The sequence below is a fragment of the Rhyacophila brunnea genome, unplaced genomic scaffold (assembly GCF_057557595.1).
Source record: "Rhyacophila brunnea isolate RB1 unplaced genomic scaffold, BYU_Rbru_1.0 scaffold_2, whole genome shotgun sequence".
NCBI classification, from domain to species: Eukaryota; Metazoa; Arthropoda; class Insecta; order Trichoptera; family Rhyacophilidae; genus Rhyacophila; species Rhyacophila brunnea.
In genome coordinates, this window is record NW_028232859.1 from 6,401,310 (window position 1) to 6,422,327 (window position 21,018).

The window sequence follows — 21,018 nt, forward strand, 5'->3', positions numbered from 1 at the left end:
AATGTACTATACCTGTTTTATATCTACATAGTCTTCTTCTTCTTGGTCGTGCACTCATGGCTGAGGATCGTGACCACATTTAAATTTCGCCATCCTTTGAGCGACCAAGACTTTCCATCCTTCTCGATCTTCCGCTTCTCTCAGGGCAGAATGGATGGTGCCCCCAGTCAGCTCTTCATGTACATACAGTACGCGGACCAAATTTATAGCACAAATACTATAATTATAGTATTTGTACTATAATTTTAGCCCGCGTACTATGTACGATATAAAACAAGTATAGTACGCCCAAAATACTATAATTTTGAAAATTCGGAAAAACAGATAAAAAATGGCAAAACAGATAAAAAACGAGACGTTAATCACATTCTATTTGAATTTTTGTCTAAAAAAAAGGAGACGTTAATCACCTTACATTTCATTTTTTGTCTAAAAAAACGAGATGTTAATCACCTTACAGTAGAATTTTTGTCTAAAAAAAAGGTGACGTTTATTACTTTACGCGAAATTTTTGGAAAATGCAGAAAAGTATTCGTCATTCAACGCGTACTATATTTTTTGCCGAAATACTATAATTTTGGAGGCTCGGTACTATAATTCCACTTTGAAAATATGGCAACACTGAGCATAATAGATAATTTTACCATAGACAAAAATAAATTATTCTCTTTTTTGACAAGTTCAGTCAGTGTAGTGTATAAATTTGTATGTTATTTTGTTAAATTTTAATAATTTTAAACTAGCATATGAGTGGCTTTGTTGATTCTGTTGACACACTATGACTTTTCCCTTTTCCGATACTACTGCTAATTCATCAATGGGCTTCGGAAATACTGCTAAACGTAAGTCGTAATGACATTTAACACATGTAGGTTATGTTGCTTGGCGCGCTCGTACGCACAATCCCCTTCGTTAGAAAATACAACCCATCTTACTAGAATATATTTAATATATAACTTTGTAACCCTACATTGACATCATTGTGCTAACGTAAAAAATTACGTAACAACAATAATGGACCTCAAAAAATGTACCGTATCAGTAGTAGCCTTTCCCAAAATTGTTTACTTTGCTTTATTAGCATGCCAGAATAGGGAGATAAATATAAATTCTCCCTTGGACCGCCTCGTAAAGGGACGTCCCGTGTGGCTAGCCAAATCATATATTCCTTACGCGCCAAATACAGCAAGGACAGTAAATAATACATCTTTCGACAGGAGGTTTAGTAGAGGATTTTTTTTCGTCTGCGTCGCTAATATTACGTACCTAATCGAAACGTGTTGCATTTGTATGTTAAATACGTAAACAATAAAATACAGTAGGTAATGATAATATATTGCTTAAATTTTTCAAGGTTGATTCTTATTATATTCAATTTTCATGCTATCACTGTTTATTCTTCCTCCTTTTTTCCTGGAGTAGGTAATGAATTTATACACCTACATTTACAGACAAAAGTGAAAGGGGTTTGAATGTATGGAGGTCATTTTGCTAATGGAATGTCACTGATTAATTTGAACGCTCTGTCATAAAAAAATGTAAGAACTTATGAAAGCTTGAATATAAAAACCAACTTATGGAGATCGGAAGTTCTATTTAAGTAGTACATAATATTGTGGAAAGGTTATCATAAATCCTTAATATTAAACATAAGAAAGTATTAGGTACTACAGTCGAACTTGGTTATTACGAGGAAGATGGGACTGACTGAATTTGCATGTTATAACCGTTACTCGTTATATCAGAGAATAGGTATTTTTAAATGAGCAGTCACATAACACAAAAAGTCACAATTCAAACAAAAATACACAATTAGAATTTTTTCCCTGAAACAAGCATGGCATTCATAAACTACAAAAGAAGTTGTTTATTGTAATGAACGCTGGTAGGTACCTACTTACTTCACAAACCTTGGATTTTTTTTCAACCATATGCGTGGATACTTTTTCAATCTTGTCGGCCGGTCGGATTTTATTGCTTAGGGTCGAAACGTTTTTAAACGATCCACACATTAACAGTTTTTAAAAAAAATTTGACAATATTTTAGCTCGGTATATCCGATACGTAGCTCGTTATAAAAGTGAATAAATGTATGGAGAAAATCATAAACTAAAATGTCAACGAATTTCCTCGTTACATCCGAGATCTCGCTATATCCGTGATCGTAATAACCGAGCTCGACTGTATATATTATAATTTTTATTCTCACTCTTTTCTAGTTCTTGATGGCATATTATAATTCATGGAACGGCATATTATTATAAATAAGAAACATACTTATAGTTATAATAAATTTATTAGTAGGTATATATTCCACAATCATTATATCTGAGACTGACTTAATTCTAATGGATATTTTCAATTATTGGTAATGATTTTGTAGTTAATTATCGCATAAGTGACGATTTTCTTTTAAATAATGCAGTCAATGCAAAGAGTTTCCAATAATGAAGATTTTTTTCAACGTCTTTGAGTGAATACAAGGTAAGATAATATTACGTAGACCTTTGTTGCATCCTTGTGTACAATATTTGCCCATCTCTTGCATTCAGCCGAATACCTACTGAAGTTCCTCGTGGACTCTGAAGACCTTTGGATTTCTAAAACGAAATGGTAGAAATGGAGTTTACAATGGGAACAATTTCACCAACTTTTTAGTCACTTTATAGACATTGTTTTTTTTATATTCTTTTAAGTTTATTTTTCAACTGACTACAATCCGAAGTGGTTTCATAACAGATTTTTTTAACGAAAAACGGATGTTAGCCACTTGCTCTACCTATTTGACAGTGGCAAACACTCCATACTAGGCGATTATTCAATGACTACCTTCTAAGAAAAATAGGTTAAAGACGTTATAAAATAAAAAATAAACTGAACCATCTGTCTTCAAGTTAGTATTGAACTCATATCAAATGTATAAAATATGCCAACAGTTCAACAACCTTTCTTCAACTATTTTATTTATGATTTACATACATAGACGTCATACTGTATACAAATCGTTTAACCAATGCATGCTAACGAAGGCTTGAAGTAATTCAGATTTTTTTGTATGCAGTTTTAATTCTATTTGCCGCCATTTTCTCAGTGCTGTCTGCTCAAATGCTCCGGCTTTAAAGACAACGCCTACCTCACTTTGCACGTAATATTATTGTCTATGACTGCAGTTTTGTCAAAAATAATCAAAAACAATAATTTCTATAGCATTCAATTACTTACATATAAATATAGATTATTTTAAAAAATAAAAATGAATTTTATCTCATAATTTATATTGTACAGCATTTCATCAGGTTCCTAATTCTTTTATTTGTTTGGGAAAATACATAATTTAAACCTATCTCTTAATTTTATATTGTCGGTAATCTATTGACATTTCATCAATTTAGTATGTCATTGTCAGTAGTATCGTATTAGTAGTAATCGTATTATCTTCTTATTTCCCGTAAGTATGGCTGACAAGTTTAGTGTGTACTTGTTTCTGATCTCCACAACCTACCTCTTTCCAAAAGTCACCCATCGCACTGCTGTTTAGTCCATACTCTGTGTTTGAACACAGAGTATGGACTAATACACCCGATCCTCTTTTTGCACGGTTTCGAAATAACACGGTTTAAAAAAAGTACCGATTATTTTTTATTTACACTGATTTTTTTGCTTTAACACGGCTTAAAAAAACTAAAAAGAATAAAAATACGTATGTATGTACATATTTATCAAAAAATTGCGTTGCAATGGACCGCACGCCACTGGTGCATACATATGTTGGCATACATATGCCCAGACATATACATGGACATACATGGCGCCACTAGTCACGTCACTTCGGTTTCGATACGAGAGATGCTCTGCGTGCTTCGGCGTCACCAGCGAAAAACAGCATTAAATGGGCACGTTTATTGTCAAGTAGCGACACTGAATGAATATATTTCTCTTGCTCAATTTAATTTTAATCGAAAATTATGTATTTTTATGTATAAATAATAAATAAATTCGATTTTTTGTGGGTTCAAGAATTTCGTATTTTGAGTTGATTTTAAGTAATGGAACCTATCTACCATTTTTGTATGGGCGCCTTATCTTTTTTTACACGGTTTTGTTTTGCACGGTAGTCTTTGGAACGTATCCCCCCGGCAAAAAGAGGATCGGGTGGGTGTACATTGAAAAACAAGATGTGACCCCACGACTTACCAAGCAGATATATTAGTACCTGGCCGTCACAAGCGCCTGTTTTAGCTTTATGGTCGCGTTAAATAGAGTAGTATAGTTTTAACATTAAGCCCGTGACTTGCTTCCTACTTAACAGAATATCAATGTTTTGTTTGTATTTATCTATTTTTAAATACACAAAATCGCCAATCAGTTTATTGCCAATTCTATACAAAGCTTTTACAAAAATACTCTCCAACCGCCTAGAAACTGTGCTAGAAGATAACCAACTGAGAGAGCAAGCCGGATTCAGAAGAGGAATCGATTATATACAGACGATCAGGGAAATTATAGAACGACATCAGAATATAGACTACCTCCCTACCTAGGTTTCATTGATTATGAAAAAGCATTAGATTCTATCAAAAAATCGTCAATTATAAACGCCTTGTTCAATCAAGGAATCTCTAGGCATTATATAAACATTCTGAATATCATAATATACATTATACAATGATGCAACCACCATTGTAAAGCTTCATAAGCCGACTTACAGGTTTCCTATTAGCAAGGGGGTCCAACAAGGCGACACAATCTCACCCAAATTATTCACCGCTACTCTAGAAGATATATTCAGGCGATTTGACTGGGAGAACAGTGGAATCTACATTAACGGCGATTACCTTAGTCACCTGCGTTTTGTAGACGACATTGTTGTCTTTTGGAATGACCCAGAAAACCTTCAGAACAGGATCCAAGAGTTTGCAAATAAAAGCCACAAGGCAGATTTAAAGATAAAAGTAATGATTGACTGCTTTGCTGAACTAAAAGCGATCCTCATTAATGGCACACAAATCGAAAGGTCAACAACTACGTCTATCTTGGACAATAAATGTCAATTGACGGTGCGCAGAAACAAACTGGCATGCAGTGCATTTGGGCACCTGAATAGTGTCTTCAAAAGTGACCTCCTGTTGTGTCTTCGTTGTGTCCACTGTAAAGTGTTCAACCAATGTGTGCTATCAACGCTCACGTATGCGTGTGAAACATAGACTCTTAATGTAAGAGAAATCCAAAAATTATGAATAGCGTAACGCTGCGTTGAAAGATACACGTTGGGCATGACGCGTAAAAATTAAAAAAAAAAAAACAATGTTCATTCATAAAACACATAGCTTATGGCCCGAACACATTAGATTTCACCACACCACATGGTGTCACGCTAAGATAGAGATAGAAACGTTCATACAGAGACAGTGTATAGTGCCCATAAATGTACAGCTGCACATGGTGTCGATGCGACATTATTCGTAGAAAAGACATCTGCTTGTCGCATGTAACAAATTTCACTCGACATGGGTCACAAATTACAAAATGTTGTATCACCGCATGTGCAGAAGCTGCTTTTTCATTCGTTTCGGCTTGCCAAGTGACATCACTGTCCCGGCATGGTTTCGCCTGTGCGTGCGGAGAGCGACATTGACGACGGCTTTGATTTATGACCATATGCCAGTCGAGACATTTTTTCTATGTGCGATCTACATTCGGTACCTAATAGGTTTGTGAATAATGGACGATTAAAACAAATTAAAGATGCACTGATGTTTTTTTATATAAATAATTTAATAATCAAATACACTAAACTACATAACATAATTATTAAATAGTATCAAAAAATATTCTCAAATTACATCTGGGTAATGCATCTAAGTATCTACTGTGGGTGTTTATGGGTTAAAAAATATTTTAAGGAGTATAGTGACAGATATTAGAATTTATTATAACATTATCACTATGCTGTGGCTCTAATTTGTGGTTTTATTTATAAAGTCAATTAAACATCTTTAAAAATTGAAAAAATGTTACTCAATTGGTTTCTTTTTAAATATATAATAACATTATGATTAGAATCGCAGAAAAGGCAAGTTAGTAGGTATCATTATAATGAACGAAAGTGATGTACCTACTGCTGTGAAACATTCATTGACAATAGGTTATTATTTTATACAGAACATATTAGAATATTTACAAAGAGAGTATAGGTGCGCTTATTTTAAAATAAATAGTTAAATTGTTAAAGAATCTTATTAATCCTTCATTCCTTTTATCGGAGTGTTATCGGTGTGTTTTAAGTGTCTCTCGTCGATTTGCGTGGAGGACGCCCCTTTCGAATGTTCTGCTTGCATCTGTGCCGACTTTTTCTCACTCTCCCCGAACTTACCAGGTTCGTATGCCTTACCGACAACGTTCACACCCGTCATCTGGTTGAAGCCGGAGTTTTGTCGTTTCTTATATAAATACACTCCCAGCGCAATAAGGGCCAACACAACCATCACCGCCAAAATGATGATGAGCGTGAGGTATTTCTTCTCGTCGTCGTGGCTGGGGGGGGCGTTATTATAATGGTACTCGAACTTCGATTCGATCTCTCCGTTGTCATGGTCGAAGAAATCTTTCACCGTCGTCGCTAGATCTGTAGAAAGATGTTTTATGAGGTTTTATTTTAATATACAATTATTTACATTAAGTATAATAAATATTGGTGTCCGAGATAGTAACGGTATCCCATTATTGTCCATGCCAGTGGTGAAGGGTGGAGGTAGACTGTTAAGATCCGCCATACATTAAACTTTGTTAGTCATACGTATTTGTTTTTATTGAACCAAGACTACTACAGATGGTGTTGGTTAGTTTTTAAAAATCAATTACACCCTACCTAAACCAAAACATAATAGTTTTGCTATATTTTGGACAATCGACAAAATTGTGCACACTTTTTCATTCATACTTACTTATTGGTTTTCGTTGAATTAGAAATAGGTACATATTACACATGTTGTTAGTTTTTTTTTTAATTAAGCCCTGCCTAAACCAAACTATAATAGATAAAAAATATTATTATAGGTAAAGTATCCAAAATTATGTATAATTTAATGGCATAATTTTAAATATTTTATAGATAGGCAAGTGTTTTTTGACTGTTATCTATTATGGTTTGGTTTCGCATGGTTTAATTAAATTTAAAAAACTAACCAACACCATCTGTAAACTGTAGTCTTAGTTCAATGAAAATAAATACGTATGACTGCCCATATATAGTAATTTTACATTTGCATATAGAGGCAGTATAATACGAGACAGTCCACCCTTACCCTGAGATCTTTGTTTTACGCATATTTTAAGATCCAACTTAGTGATCTTTGTTTTTTGAACTTTCATTGTATTAGTGATGTTATGTCGTCTATTATTTAAATTCACATCTTTAGGCAGTGCCCAGTGGTTTAATGCCAAACTTGTAAGTTAATTTCAATTTCCTTCGGTCAGTTAATCGACGCAAATGTGATGTGGTTGAGTTGGGCGAAGTTGTCAAATGAAAAATCCTCATAAATTACTTCATTGTTAGTTTTATCCCATAAAAATTCACCAATTATTTCACTCTCATAACGTTACGTGCGTAATTATTGTTCATGAAATATGTATATAATATATATTAATAAACATATAGCACAAAAAACAATACATGCATACAAAGCTATGTGAAGACATCTTCACATCCGCAATAAGACGCCGCAATTTTTTAAATGCAACAAAATTTGCCTTTTGGTGACAAGGTCGGTTGGTTTGATGGGCCCAACAGCTGAGTGAATCAACTTGAGCATCTCTTCCCTTTCGGACCACATTCTCGAACATTCCCAGAGGATGTGATTTGCATCCTGTAGGTCTCCGCCACATGGACATATTGGTAGGGTGGCAAATCCGACCTCAAAGAGCTTGGCACTGAATCCACAGTGGCCTATCAAGAAATGACTGGTGTAGTGGTCACTGGTCAGGAGTCAAACCGGTTATCTCCAATCGCCGTTGAACATTTGGAAATAACAAATATATGTGTATTCCCCTGTGCCAGAGGTATACTGGTACACACAAATATACACCCACAGTCGGTACCTACTTATATACTCACGTCAAGAGGCATTTGAACAAAATATGAGACCGACTCGCGTCACGCGCCAGACTTACTCTTCCGGCTAGATTTAAAAAATATACTTAAAAAAAAAACAATTTATCGGTTTCACTTACCAAAGTTAGAGTGTCCATCTTCCGTTACGATGTCAGCGACATCAGTCACGCTTTCGGCAACATCGGTCACCCTTTCGGTAATCTCCGTCACCAGCTCCTTGACGACATCCACATCAAGTCCCGTAGCTGTCCCGGTCGCATTGCCTGAAATAGCTCCCAACGCCTCGTCGATCGCCCCGCCCAGGTCGCCCCCGATCACCCCGGTCAGGTCGTCCCCTATTGCCGCAGCGGCTTCGGTGGTTGTGACAACCGCCTCGGTGATGATGTCCTCGATGTCGGCCACATTCACAGTGGTATCGACGCCGGGAAAGAGGACCGGGATTTTCGCAGTTGTCTCGAATCCATGGTGATGTCCAATGTCGGGGTGATTCCCAAAGTTGGGGTGATTGCCAAAGTTGGGGTGATTTCCAAAGTTGGGGTGATTGCCGTAGTCGTCTCCGCCGTAACCATGCTGGCCGGGGAAACTGTGCGGACTCTTGAAGGGGTGATGATTGTTGTACGACTGTTGCTGATAGTACTGCTCGTTCTGCTGCTGCTGGTCGAAATCTTGCTGTTGAAACTGTTCCACGAATTCGTTGTGCGGTGCCATTTTGATAATCTGTAAATACAATTTATACCAAAGATGTTGAAGAAAAACCTCTTTCTGTGCGGATGATACTTAACGAAATTAGCTGCAAATAATTTCGCGTTATTGCATATTTTATTAATTGTAGCAAACAGACACTCTTGCTTTCTTAAGATTTGTTTTCCGTAGTCGAACGAAGATAAGAAAGAACATCTCATATTGTGTTATAGCCTAAAAGTTTTTTTTATTTCAATGTTAAAATCATGGACCAATTAAATCAAATTATGGACCAGTAATTATGTACCTACGTCAACATTCTAATTTTACGAAAGAGTTACATACTAATTAAGGTTATGTTGGGCTGTTGTCTTGGGTTTTGTATGCATTCAACGATATTGAAAATGTTCTGGAATTATTATCATCATCGCCAATTTGTTGGAATGTTTCTCGAATAATTAATTCTAGTATCTACACGAATGATACAATAGTTGATGTTGATGACGTTTTGATATTATCAACGTATAATTATATATATCTTATAGTGTAGGTAACTATGTTTCGTTGGTAAAAAACGCAACTTATTTAAAACACATGCACCATTTGGTACTTGATTAATACTTTGAACGCTGAAGACGCACCTGGCACGTCATGACCAGGCGGCCGATCGATGTAATTAACGTGCATTTTAAAGGTGGTAATTAAAATTCATTATCTAGTCAGCAGCGAATGAGTTACAGCTTAACAACTGATAGGTATACATACCCACCAATATTAATAGGTAGCCATAGAAATGAATAGCAAATGAAAACTTCAACAGGAACTTATTTAAGGCCACAACTGAAAAGTCGTTTTCTTCCATAATGAATGTTCTACACTTTTGCACATTCGGGACCAGAAATTAATGTTCATTCAATTTGTGATAATCGAAGTGTTGCTATAACGATAGTGTCATTCTCGTGTTTTTAAATTATGATGGTTACTATTAAATTTATTACATTTATTGATAGGTACCTACAGAACAATTCATTTATATCAAATGACAGTTTTGAAAAATATTTTCAATAGTATGATACCTACCACAGAACAGATTAATAAGATATAAATGTGGACGCCGGTCGCCATGGACCAATGCTTTGAAATCATAAAAGGCAAAGCGCGCCGAGTGTCAAATATTACCAATATTGAACGCGCGTTTCGCTTACGTATCAAACTTAAATGCATATTATTAGGATACGCAAGTCTCTATTGAACTCTATCTGCCATATTATTTAACATGTGTTTAAATGTATCGTATATTTCTCCACACTAGAGATATCTTGTTGCAGCCCCACACAGAAGGCAACCCACTCCCTATTATTTTTGTGTTCCCTGTTACTTACCTACCATTCGGTAATTCTACTATGAAAACTTGAACCAGAATGAAACTTTCTTTTCGAAATGAGAATTTCGAAGATAATTTAAGAGGAACTGAGGATTAAAATGTTACAAGTGCATACATGCTACAAGTGCAGTCACAAAGTTGAGCAAATCGATTTCAAAGTTGAATATGCGATTGTAAGTTTTACACCTGTTTTCAACAGTTTCTTCCCAAATATCCCATTATTATTCAATGAAAAAATATTGGCGTTTCATTATATCTATTAGTGTTATCGGTGTTTGAATGTCAGACACAACATTCAAATTAGATACGTTGTTATGAAAATAATAACAATTAAAAAATTGTGCACTGGAATTAGTAAAGTATAATCTAATTTTAGTAATAAAATACTTTACTTTTCATTCGAAGCAATTACCTACCTATGTGCTTCAGTCCTTTTTCATCCATAAAATGTACTTATGTGGTAATGTAAAAAATGCCATTTTTAACATATGTCACCTGTATTGTATTCCTTTAATCCTCGACCCCTCAATTATTCTTAACTCAAAATTTTATAATTTGTTGCCGCGCATTCATAATAACAATCCATATATAAACCTACTTATCCAACGCAGTATCATACAATTTTCGCTTCGTTAATGTGGGATGTTACTATTTTGGTTTAAGAATTTTAGCCCAGTATCTAGGTATATTATGTACACTTTTAATTATATAAAACATCAAACGACTTATTGGAAAGGTTTTCTAAACTAATAACTTCTCCACTCGCAATTTTCCAACACATTCTCTTGGTAGGGGATGCTAATAGGGAAGCAGAAATGTATTAAGACACATAATATTGTATGACTTGAGTACCCCCAAGACATAAGAAAATATATGTTTTAGATTTTATAGTTAAACAAGTGCGCGATATTTCATATAAATTTCTAGCTGTTTTTAAATTACTAAGCAAAAGTATTAGGTATACATGTTTGCAGTTGTTCTTATTTGCAGTTGTTATAGGTAATTAGGATATGCCCAGTAGATATTTTTGAAACCAAATCACTATTTTAATATATTTAACACCCAAATCTCTTTTATACTTAATCGAATAGTTGCCAACTGGTGGCTCACGAAACTAACATTAAGCATTTATTTTTTCTTTTAAATATTATCACAGTAGTATATTATTAAGTTTATAATTTAAACAAATATAAAACATTGAGCCATTTCTAAAATGGATTGCTTGAATAAATGAATAAAACGAGACTACATACATGTGTCCTTCAAAATATGACATATTCTAAAATTTCCTTAGCCAGACACAAGTTATCAAAAACGATCGTAATGCCAATAAGGTTGTACCGTTGTTGCAATCATTATTTTGAGTAAAATTAGACAAACACCCGATAAACACAAATGCATAGAAACATTAACTATGTACCGCAACATTTATACTGTATTGAAAAAAATACGCAAATCTTCACCTTCGAACCAACGTTTTTAAACTGTAGGTTTTAATTGCAGCTTGCTTTTATTTTAGACTTTGGTTGGATATATTATTAGTATATACAATATTAATGATTATCTGTGGTATTTGATCAATTTATGATACGTACAAAACTGATATTTGTCATTAGAAGACTTTGAAACTTAATTTCTCTCTGCAAAACGAAAAAAGCAAACTTCAGTGTTAAATCATACTATCATTATTTCAATAGTTTTGGATTGACCGAATGAAAGACGTCACAAAGCTTAGTAAAACTGTACCTATACCGATCTCTGAATTACTACTTTTTCACTTATCCTAAATTTACAAAATATTACATATGTGTATAAATTTAAATCAAACCTTATTATCTCGATTTCACACAAAAAAATCGTTTAACTATAAGTGCAGTTGAAATGATATTACAAGCAAACTTTCTCTAGAGTTGTTTAAAATTCTTTAATTATTAAAATAATTTACCTAGATTTTTGATTATCCTTTCACTGATACAACTGGTAATCCAAGTGGGTGTAGGCACTGAACTGATATTAATAAATGACTAAAACTTCTGCAAATACTTCGACTTATTGCTGCTATCTATGATCGACTGTGACCGACTGTCGTCCGGTTGTGGTTATATAGTGAGGTTCATGAGACGTGGTGTCACATCCTGTCTGGTTTGCGATAGGTCTCCCCCGGGAAATGTCTTGGAAATATTATGTATAAACTTTTTCCGGTATAAACTGCGATAATATTCGCATCCAGTCGTTCGTTGCTTTCATTAATTTGTATTAGTCATTCAATCAGGGCAATATAGATATTGTTCCAGAACGTCTGTCTAATTCTGATGAAAAAATTACACCATAATAGGAACAAATCGGAAATATTTATATACAGTTTGCATTGTGGTAAAATAATAACGAAGTAAATAGTGTAATGACATATCTATTTTTTTTAATAACTATCTACTTTAATATCCTGTACTATTAAGTATCCCTACTATAAAATCTGTTAAGAGCGTACATAAGTGAAACGGCAAATATTTTTCAACTGCATGTGGAACGAAATTTCGGCCGCGTTGCCATTCGGAGAGCGATAGTCGACGTGTTTGCACGTCAATTTGTTCTGTGATGGCGTCGGGGGAATATATTCTTAAATCGTGTAAAGATGACTAAAAAACGTTCCGCATGTACGAAAAAGAAAACATGTCAATGAATATACTATTATTATTACGAATATAATAATAAACATAACATAAAAATGACGCATGTTGAATTTTTATGACAAATTATATTTCGTTCGGCTCGCGTCGTTTGCACAATCCGCGCATCGCCTAATCATGATCTTTTTAATACCATGCCTCAGCTGAGGTATAGCCTTAATACAAAACTCCACTCTGTGGAGGCCCATATGAGTTTATTATAATCGTACATGGTCGAAAAAAAAATAATATCCCAACATCACAATAGTTTTATAATAAATTTATTTCTGTAAGTAAGTAAGTGTAAGTCCGGGTTGAATGCGGACCTTGGATTAAACGAAAACTGTGAAGAGACTGAAGTTTGATTCGAGATGTAGACTCATCGTAGAAGAAGAAGATAGTAATGTTATCATAACAATATCTACCAGAACTGGATAAATAAATATTATAAAATAATCAATCTCATAAATAAAAAAAACGTATATCCACTTCGGCTATAGGAAGTAATTTTGATATATTCTAATAAAAGCTCTGTTTAATGAGTCAGGATATCTTCTTATTCTTCCTCTCGCTACAACTCTATATGAGTTTAGCATCCGTCTCCATCCAGGTATGTCAAAAGTCACGTGTCTCCAGTTTTGGACGATGAAGGTCTCTGAATCCAACTCGTTACTATCCCACCTATAAATTATTATGGTTCACCCCATGACATAGGTCCTATGTGGAAACTTTTTCGTGATTATGTATTCCCTCGCTCCTGGTTCACTGGATCGGGAGAGTCAGGAGGAAAGTGTGACTATTACAACCAGCCTTACCTTGGATATAAATTCGCAGAGGTGATGATTTCGTATTTGACGAACACGTGACAAGATAAGCAAGTCTAAATCGTGCGGTCATGTCATGCCTGTTTTGATTTCAGATATAGGTGCGGGAAGCTGTTGGTAAAATTGGACGTGCGTTATGTTTTATATGCGAATAACGTAAAAATACGTGTTAATTTTCTTCCAGTTTTATTTTTTCTTTCTCCTTTTCGTGCCGTATCCATTATACAGGAATCATAATACAATACCACCATTGGTACGACAAAGGTGATTCGGAGTTGACCCTGCGTTTAGTATAAAGCATCAGTATTTTTTATGACTGGGAATGTCTCGAGAACAGTTGCCAAAGACTTGGGTCGCCATGCAGTCAAGTGTGCTTTGACTGAATTTACATGGCATCTAGTTAAAAGTGCCCATGGGAGAGAAGAACATGTACAGGCAAAAAATGGTAATTAGCGAAAGCTTTTACCAAACTGCTAAAGAATTTAAGTAAAGAGATCTTTACGTTGGCAGTATGACACCTCAAATTTTCTAAATGCAACAAAATTGGCCTTTGTGGCGACCAGCTCAGACAGACCCGCATCTCTTCCCTTTCCGTACACATTTTACGATATTCCCAGAGGATGTTGTTTGTACTGGTGTTGTATTTTTTAGCATATTGTGTACTATATAACTATACAGACGTTTGTGCACATTTTAATAAGATTTTCTCGTATAAATTTGAATAGAAAAGTGCCATATTTTATCCCAATTACGCCACTGCAATGGAGTACTGTATCGATTAAAAAATGTATAGGAAATGTAATGGTATCGTAATTTTTGAAATCCCGCACGATGTATGCAAGTACATATTATAATAAATAAATATGATTAATACGCAATAATTCAACCATTGTCAATCAGAAGCATTATTAATTATTATAATCATTCTGTGGTTTTAAATGTCATTTTTTCGCGTTATTACCCATCCATTGGCAGGGGGAGAAATATTGATATAATTCCTCAATATTAACACACTAATCAGTGTATCACTATCTTATGTGTAATATTACTACGATTATCATACTAAATTGGAATTTAATTAATTTGTAATTGACAAGATATTGAATTAATGGTTAAGATCGCTTAGAGAGATCGCTAAAAAAGATCGCTAAGATCGCGCGGCACGGCGCTTTATTTCATACGACCGATATGTAACGGTAGCCGAAAAGCTCCAAAATAATAATATTATATTACACCAATAATTGTCAATATTGAAATTATTATCATGCATATCAAAAAAAATATTTCATCTTCAGAATGTTTCAATACATGTTTTAGTACACGAGGATATTATCATATATTTTAATTTGTATTTCTCTGTCACTGGCAACCTTGGATCATTATTGCGTGTTTTTACAATTTGAAAAACCCGTATTGGAAAAAAAATATATATCGGTAAGGGAATACAAATTCAATTATTTTTATATACATGGACGAACATCACAAATTACAAGTTCGTTGCAACTACAATATTGGGTATAATACGTAGGTATATACAGAAAAGAAGTAACCCAACGAAAACTGTGATATGTACCTTTTAACTACAAGTGGAATATATTGAAATCCAAAGTAGAGGTTGCAATCGATAAATAATCAAATCTCTGAAGAAATCTTGAGAAATCATCAACGAAATTGTCGAAAATTCGAGAACGGAATAGCTTGTTCGCGCTTAAAAAAATATTGTCCAAGAAAAGCTAATTCGGCGGTAAAAAAATGTGACCAAGAAAATCGAAAAAAAAAATTACTAAAAATTAAACTGGAACGGAATTTTCTATATTCGCTGGTGAACATTTTCTTTGGCAAGAAAGGCTAAAAATGTTTACGAATTTGATCTCAAGAAAAAAAAAATCATGAATTCGAGAATTCTTCCAATCTTGAGAAACGAAAAAAGTCTAGAAATTACAAGCTCTAATCCGATTCAATTAGGTTCTGCACCTTATGGTAATTACTCATTTCTCCCAATTTCTTAGTTAATTATCAGGGACACTAGCATTATTGACAAAATTCTTATTTCTACTAATTTTAAGTTTAAAATATATGCAGTTGCCAAATAAAAATATCTTGTAATAATATTGTAATAAAAACCACAAATAGTGTAACAAGTAGAGCTTGTGATTTCTCGATTTTTTTCATCTCTCGAAATTCTGAAAAACCTGTGTTTGAAAATTTAGCAAACCGCTATTTCGACCATCTTTGCTTAAACAGATGACTGTACAACTATTTTCGTTAACAATAATAATTTATTACAAATCAAAAGTAAAACATAGCCTATTTATTGGTTTAACTGAAAGGTGATATTGGCTTTTGTGATGAAACATAATAATTATTATTGTCTTCAATTATTATAAACCGCTAATAAATAAATTTACATGGGATATGCGACAAATATTATCCTAAACTGTAAAAATATGTATTTTTGTGTATGAAGTGTCTAAATATTGTAAATTTACAACATACCATTGTTTGAATTATTTACCAACTCAACATTCACAAAATTTATTTATTTATTGATATAGAATTTTACTCTATTATAAATAATACTTACATAAACATAGCCTCAAATCGCAATGAATAATCATAATAATAAATTGTGTTCCATCGGCTCACGCAACTTCCATCACATGTCAAAAATACACTCGCACAAAAATATGCACAAAAAAAAAATTATTGTAAGTTTATCTTTGACTTAAAATAAAAAAAATATTTTCTTTTTAATGTTTTCAGATACATATTTATTGATTAAGACAGTTGAAATTGTAAATTATCAAAAAAAATCTCAAATTGCAAGCTTCGTATTTTTCCGTTAGGTGCCTCTGGTAGGACTTCGCCTTCCTTAAAGGATAAATTTTTGAACAAGTATTTTTTGTTTGGAAGAACCTAAAGCATTCAATCCAGTAGAAAAATCAACTTCGAAATCGGTGTTAGTTACAAAAGTAACTTATTCCAATCGGCTTTTGCCAAAAATTTGTTAAAGTGGAATAAGTTCACTTTGAAAATACACGCCTCATATATCCTAAATTCAATACTTAGAAATGGATGGCTCTGTTGGTTTTTTTTTTTTACCTTTGAAGTGTATATTTGTAGGTTATTTGTATTTTTTAAGAAGGTAGACTTTAATTAAACGCGTAGTATGGAGGCTTCGTCATTGGGTGATTTATACTTTTCTATATCTTATAATATCTTCCTTTCAAGATATTCAGCTTCCTCCCAAATTTTTGAATATTCCAAGCCCCAGCCATCTAAGAAATCTTACTTGATCGTCTGCCATTTTTATTAAGGTTACCTGAAGTCATTCGATTACACTACTGAATTAAATTAGTTTATACATTATTTTCAGTCTATTTCTTATCAAAGTGACGTTAAATGACCCACTTCTATTTGTTGTGGTCAATTTTCTGCGATTATGAGTGATGATGAATACTTTTAGTGGTTTACTAATGAGTTTTAGTATCAAGTTTTTGTTTCAAGAAGTAAACTTCATTGTTATGGTGTCCCACACTGTTGAGAATCGTGACCACTTTTAAACGTCATAGTCATGGCCCCCACAAGAGTGGGGGCAGACAGGGCTCTAGCCTAGGGGCCCAGTCTCAGAGAGGGCGTGACGGATCGACCAGATAAATGAGATAAATACACATCTTAAATTGTCTCTAATAGCAAAAAAGTCGACTGTGGCGCTATTTTACTTTGGACTTATTACCATTTTAAAATATATGGTTGTTGTACTATTATACTCGACAACTCCACAATTCGATGTGTTAAAAAATTGCTAAATTACACTGAATTTTATTTGACCTCGAACACCATTTGAAAAACGACACTGGAGAACGTCAGACAGCCTTTAACCATAGTGATAGGTAGGGGGGCCCGCCCAAGATCCTGACCTGGGGGCCCGCTTCAAGATGTGGGGGCCATGGTCGTAGTTATATCTCTTCAGCGATCCCTGCACTTCGCCGTAGCTGATCCTAAAAATTTGCGGCATCATTCACTTCATCTGACTATCGAGTAGGCGACCACCTTTTCCCAGGTCGACTTTCAATATTTCTGCTAACGATGAGGCTTTCCAAATTACCGTTTTCCCTTCTGATTATATGTGACCAAATAACTAACAAATACTCTCTGGAGATATATATTAGAGAGCTGGTTCTACACCTATAATATCTTCTGGAACTTAAACAATACATTATGAAAAATATTTTATCAAATAATCTAATTATTCAAATTGTAAAAAATTGTAGAACCTATGCCGCAATAATCATTCATTAAATTATTTTTATGATGGTATGTACCCAATTCCGTGTTGTCATTAATTGAAAATATTGTGTACAACTTTACTGTCATGTCATGATGTGTACCTACCAATATTGACTCACACCAGAAATTGCTGTGTTCTTTATTCAAACTATCTACTTTTCATTATTCAATGGATAAACAAGTACAACATTTCATTGGATTGAATGTTTTAATAATACTTTCTTATATGGTAGGTAAAAATAGTGGTCAACGATTGCTTTTTCAGAATTAATTATCGTGTAATTTAGCATTCCATAAACTTCTTTTATTTTAACCAAGAAGATAAAAACGTTGAAAACGCGGCTGCCATGGATGCGTCGTACATGTTTTAATAATAATATTATGTAGGTACTAGAAATGCATAAGTAGATAAGAATGGAGGATTAGTAATATTCAACCTGGAATGGTTTTTTTCTTTTATAATAATTCTGTGGTCAGTCGTATATCCTGTTGTGGTAGAGTCTTAATGTAATAATAACGTTTATCGACAATTTTTTTGTCACCGCGTTTTCCTATTTTACTTTTTTTATAAATTTTAATGTTGAAGAATATAGAACGGCCGTATTTCGATTATTAATATTGACACATCGGCTTACTAAACACTAATACTCAATCAGTATCAAAATAATGATAATTGATGACTATGTATCGTATACAGATTTAAATATTGGCTAATAATTAAATAATGCCTAGTATGTGTATGTACCTCAGAGTTAGAGCTACAGATTTTGACAAATTTTGAGTCTATTCATAACAGAAACCCAAAATTATGAAGACTATAAACCCGTAAGTAACGTTCATTAAATGCAAAAGAAAAATCGTTATCCCGATTTTGATCATAAGATAAACTGCCTCTCGGGTACACTATGTTCGATCCTAAGACAATCACATTGGCTAGATTTTTGTTTTTACGAGGTACAGTTACCTATTTCAATTGTAATCTTAGAACGTAACGTAATAATGTATTCAATAAGTATTATGCTATTTATGCTCAGTATTGTGATCATATCGATGCGCGATTCGTTATAAATACAAATGGTTTCAAGTTAAACACATTTTTATTTACTAGAAAGATCAAGAGTTTTTTTAAATTAAATAAATGCATTAAAACTGAAAATAATTCAAAAATCTCATTGATTCTTTTGAAAGGACCTTGACACCATTAGGATCGATGCCACAAATTACCATTTAATAATACATTGTAAGTAATAAATTAGTACAATACTGACATGGCAGCCTTATTGCAGATTTTTTAAAATTGTTTTAAAAGTTAAATTTTTTGTGTTTTTTATAATTGCAAATTATATTAAATTGCATGCTTCGAATTCTGACGCTAGATGTTGCCCTAGTATGACTATTATAATACTCCCCCTTAACGTAAAATAAATCAAAAAATTAAGTGCAACGCAACGATTGCATGGAAAGTTATATGTTAAGCATAATGCCGAAGAAACATAAAATACACAAACTGATAAGAATGCAGACAGTATGTGATGTTATAGAGGTTGCCAAGCTGATGAAATGGCAATGGGCCGGAAAGCCGCTTGCCGAGTACCCAAATGGCACTAAATTAGTACAGGAAAGCAGCGAAAGTGTCAATGAGTATCTAGGACCAAGAAGAGTGGGGGAACCTAGAAAAGGCCAGCAGTGGATCGATCGACCCCGAATGCTAATGATATACCTACCTAGTGTAATCAGCCGTGGCAGTCGAGTGACAGAGTATTTCGAATCCAGCGTCTGGCAAATTCCCATGTTTTTTGAGCATGTTTTTAATCCAGAACATGAGCATTAATGGCTAACAAAATATATTTCTCTTAACAGATTTGTTAAGAAACCTCTCGGCGGCCAAGATCCACATCGGATATAGACCCAATAATGATGTGTCTATAAACTTAACCATTATAATATATATATATATTGGCTGTGAATGTCTGTGGCAATCTGCGGTATTACCAATCCCACGTTCGTTAACGTACATATTATGGCCCCCACTTTTCATTACATAATAGCGGTTTTAATAAAAAAAGCTTACTACGAATCAGTCATTGCTGATCTATACGTATACCTACAAAGTCTCCTAGTGTGCGATTTTTAATAACAACCATTTATTATAATAACGTTACCTTTTACATTTTTTTACAATTTATACTTTTAGTTTTGGTTGATAATTTTGATTCAATTCTTGGAATTTTAAGTTTTTCGTTACTTTTTGTTGATACGGATATCCTTTACAGACATTTTCCTGCTGACATTGAAAAAAACCTGCGCATCCAGAACATAAAAATGGGGAAATTATCAGTTATGATGTGTAAAATAATATTAATACCTAATTATTCCTAATATTCAATTATGGTGTATGCCCAATACTTATAACAAATCTAAAATAGGTATTATACCAGATTTGTTTGAAAATCAACATCCTGTTCATAACACATAGTATTATCTTATAAATCTCGTATATCCAAAATGAATTTACATGCATTAATTTTATGACCTTATGATTTTATTAGTAAAATACAAAATTCTTCTTCAATCTTTGTTCTTGTGAAAACAATGTTAATTATTAATTTACTATGATATATTTTTGAAATGCTAGCTTCTAGAAACTTTGAATTTTTTATAAAATCTAGCATTTTTTCTGCCATCTAACTTTTTTTCTCATCCTATCTGACATATTTTTGTGAATGACAGTTGGCAATAATGACAGGACCTCCTCCGTACATTTGACTCGACACGAGGGCAAACCAGTTTAAATGACACACATGAGACGCGGTTAAAATGCTAAAGATTAAGTATTATATTATAATAATAATTATATTGATCGAATCCCAAAATTAATATTTCAATTCGTTTATACAAACGACTCATTCGTGGGAATAAGTTTTAAATTGATACCTACTTAATTGGTTACTGGTGTTGTGAACCGGATTTTACGTGCGTGTAAAGCTGTAATTACGCTTGCAGATTCTTATGCGCCGGTCATCTGTCCCGTCGCCCTCCCGATCATGAAATCTCTTTTTCGGT

The 21,018-nt window shown here is 33.7% G+C and overlaps 2 protein-coding genes across 2 annotated transcripts in view; one reads left to right on the plus strand and one right to left on the minus strand.

The window, feature by feature from the left end:
* The first annotated feature begins 662 nt into the window (after nucleotides 1-662).
* Nup54 (nuclear pore complex protein Nup54) overlaps nucleotides 663-21,018 on the plus strand; it is a 33,497-nt gene continuing 13,141 nt past the window's right edge. Inside the window, exon 1 of the mRNA XM_085947821.1 lies at nucleotides 663-842. Coding sequence (XP_085803947.1) covers nucleotides 779-842 — 64 coding nt within the window. The 5' untranslated portion in view covers nucleotides 663-778. The remainder of the gene's footprint in view (nucleotides 843-21,018) is intronic.
* On the minus strand, nucleotides 5,743-12,251 carry LOC147071765 (uncharacterized). Its single transcript, XM_085946809.1, has 3 exons — nucleotides 12,121-12,251; nucleotides 8,230-8,827; nucleotides 5,743-6,625 (listed from the first exon to the last, which is right to left on the minus strand). Exons 2-3 carry the CDS (start codon nucleotides 8,816-8,818, stop codon nucleotides 6,240-6,242), a joined length of 975 nt encoding a protein of 324 aa, XP_085802935.1. The 5' UTR covers nucleotides 8,819-8,827; nucleotides 12,121-12,251; the 3' UTR covers nucleotides 5,743-6,239.